General features: G+C 29.5%; 1 protein-coding gene across 3 annotated transcripts in view; it reads right to left on the bottom strand.

Moving 5' to 3' along the window:
* Positions 1-2,500, bottom strand: part of LOC137649756 (equilibrative nucleobase transporter 1-like) — a 72,604-nt gene that overhangs the window by 18,339 nt on the left and 51,765 nt on the right. For all 3 annotated transcript variants that reach the window (XM_068382701.1, XM_068382703.1, XM_068382702.1), the window contains exon 3: positions 1,732-1,918. In XM_068382701.1, coding sequence (XP_068238802.1) covers positions 1,732-1,918 — 187 coding nt within the window. The remainder of the gene's footprint in view (positions 1-1,731; positions 1,919-2,500) is intronic.

Genomic DNA, 2,500 nt, shown 5'->3' with positions numbered 1-2,500 from the left:
TCCTGTCTTTTCCTCTAAAGCAGCAAAGTATATGGCCCTCTTTTAACTCTGTATAAGATTTCCCAGTTCTAATTTAACTCAATCCTATATTATACCAATATATTTTTTTAAGTTCTTCTAGTAACACAGCAAGATCTCTCATAGACAGGGTCGTGGCGTTTTATGTTGCAAGGTTCTGTTTCCAAAGGAAGCCTGTTCTAGTCCAGAGATTTTTAGCACCCCTGGCAGTGCAATGTAACTGCCCGCCACCTTGGGCAGTTGTTCCACTGATACTGGGAGCAAAGGCGAGGTTGTGTTATTCATGTCTGTTTTGGCCCGTTTTCATCACCACTTTTGCCAATACGGATTGATGTTAGTGGGAGATTTTGGTCTGATCGCTAACAGCAAACCGACCCAGCATGGGTGGCTCTGACTAGTACAGCTTAGCTGATCATGGCGATGCGCAAAGCCTTTCACCTGTATCCTCGCCAAGAAAGGGATATATATATATATATTTATATATATATATATATATATATATATATATATATATATATATATATATATATATATGTATAAATTTTATATCTATCTATCTATATATACTGTATATATATATACATACATATGTATATATATATGGATACATATACATATATATATATATATATATATATATATATATATATATATATATATATATATATATATATACACGCATAACATGCATATATATATATATATATATATATATATATATATATATATATATATATGTATATATACAGTATATATATGTATGTATACAGTATATACACTATATATATATATATATATATATATATATATATATATATATATATATATATATATATATATATATATGGAAAGCTCTTGAAAAAACAAAAATATGAAATGTAACATGCCACTTCTTATAAAAAAAAACGTATTTAATGAGAAGGTCCTACCATATTAAACTTATGCATCAGAAACTTGGAACCTTACTTAAGTCTTAGAATGTAAGCTAGTTACAACTCTGGAAAGAATAGTAATGGGAATAACACTTAGAAACGGATAAAGAGTAACATGGATACAAGAGCAAACTAAAGTAGAGGATATTCTAATAAGATTTACGAAAAAGAAATGGCCCTTTGGTGGACATATAAAGAGAAGGACAGATAATAGATAGACATTCAGAATAACAGAATGGGTCCCTAGAGATTACAAAAGAGATTAAGAAAAGATGATGAATTGAAGTGTGTGGATTGGCAAGAAAGACCATTAGCAAACTTAAGTGGAAGGACATGTCTGAGGTCTTTGTTCTGTAGTAACAACGGATGATAATTTTATATATATATATATATATATATATATATATATATATATATATATATATATATGCATATATATATATATATATATATATATATATATATATATATATATATATATATATATATATATATATATATATATATATATATATTTACTGTATGTATATATATAGATATATTTACTGTATGTATATATATATATATGTATATATATATATATATATATATATATATATATATATATATATATTCATTTATTTATTTATTCAAAAGGCAGATAAATATATGATATATGCAGATACTATAAATTCTTGTAAAGGGAAATTTTTGGAACAAATTACTATTTTTTTAATCACTGCAAGACTTCTTCATGTTAATACCACTATTGAACAATAAGGAAATTTATACTCGTACAAACCTTTACTAGTGAGTGAAAGGAATATGAATCCTAATGTTATAAGGATGCTTGCCGTAATCCTGGTAAAGGCTTGACCTAGGTGGTGCAGGCCATAGCCAACCAGGATTCCTGGAGTCGTGTAGAGAACCATGGCGACGGTTCCAATGAGAGTGAACCGCTCGTCTTGCGCTATGCAGCCCCGAACAACCTATCAAAGTAGAACCAATAGTTTACATTACTTATTGTTGTTTTATTGTTATCCTTAAATTTAATCTTTTAAAGGAAAAATCGGAACATCAACCTTTTCCCTGAAGTTTCATATACGGACTCAAAAACCCTTAGTCTATATTCACAGAAAATTTAGTTAGAATTTCCTCATAGTTTTTGAGTTATAAGCCATATCCGTAACAATACTATCATAGAGAAAAATTACTTTTTCGTATAATGTAATGATAACTTCAGTATATCAGTAGTAGTTTAAATTTAGCTACCGAAGAAGAATATCTAAATGCAATACATGGCAAGTCGACAACTATATCCTTAGGCAATGAATATTGATTGCCGGGAACCGTGAGAATGAGTCCGTGTCGGTGTCTCGGACTCTGATGGATGGAATGTCCAGTAGGTGGCGTGTCAGTAAGTTTGCTCGGTTGGTCTTAGGTGGTGAACAAGTCATTCAGCTTCGGACGTTGGACTGAACGAACAAGCGTTTATAAAACAAACAAGAAATTAAATTGATGTTATCAAGCTTTTTGTTTGGATCAGCAAATTGTAGTTATCATGATTGTTT

This window comes from Palaemon carinicauda, chromosome 11 (genome assembly GCF_036898095.1).
Source record: "Palaemon carinicauda isolate YSFRI2023 chromosome 11, ASM3689809v2, whole genome shotgun sequence".
Lineage (NCBI taxonomy): Eukaryota > Metazoa > Arthropoda > Malacostraca > Decapoda > Palaemonidae > Palaemon > Palaemon carinicauda.
Note: the sequence above shows the minus strand (reverse complement) of the source record. Positions and strands in the feature narration are given on the sequence as shown.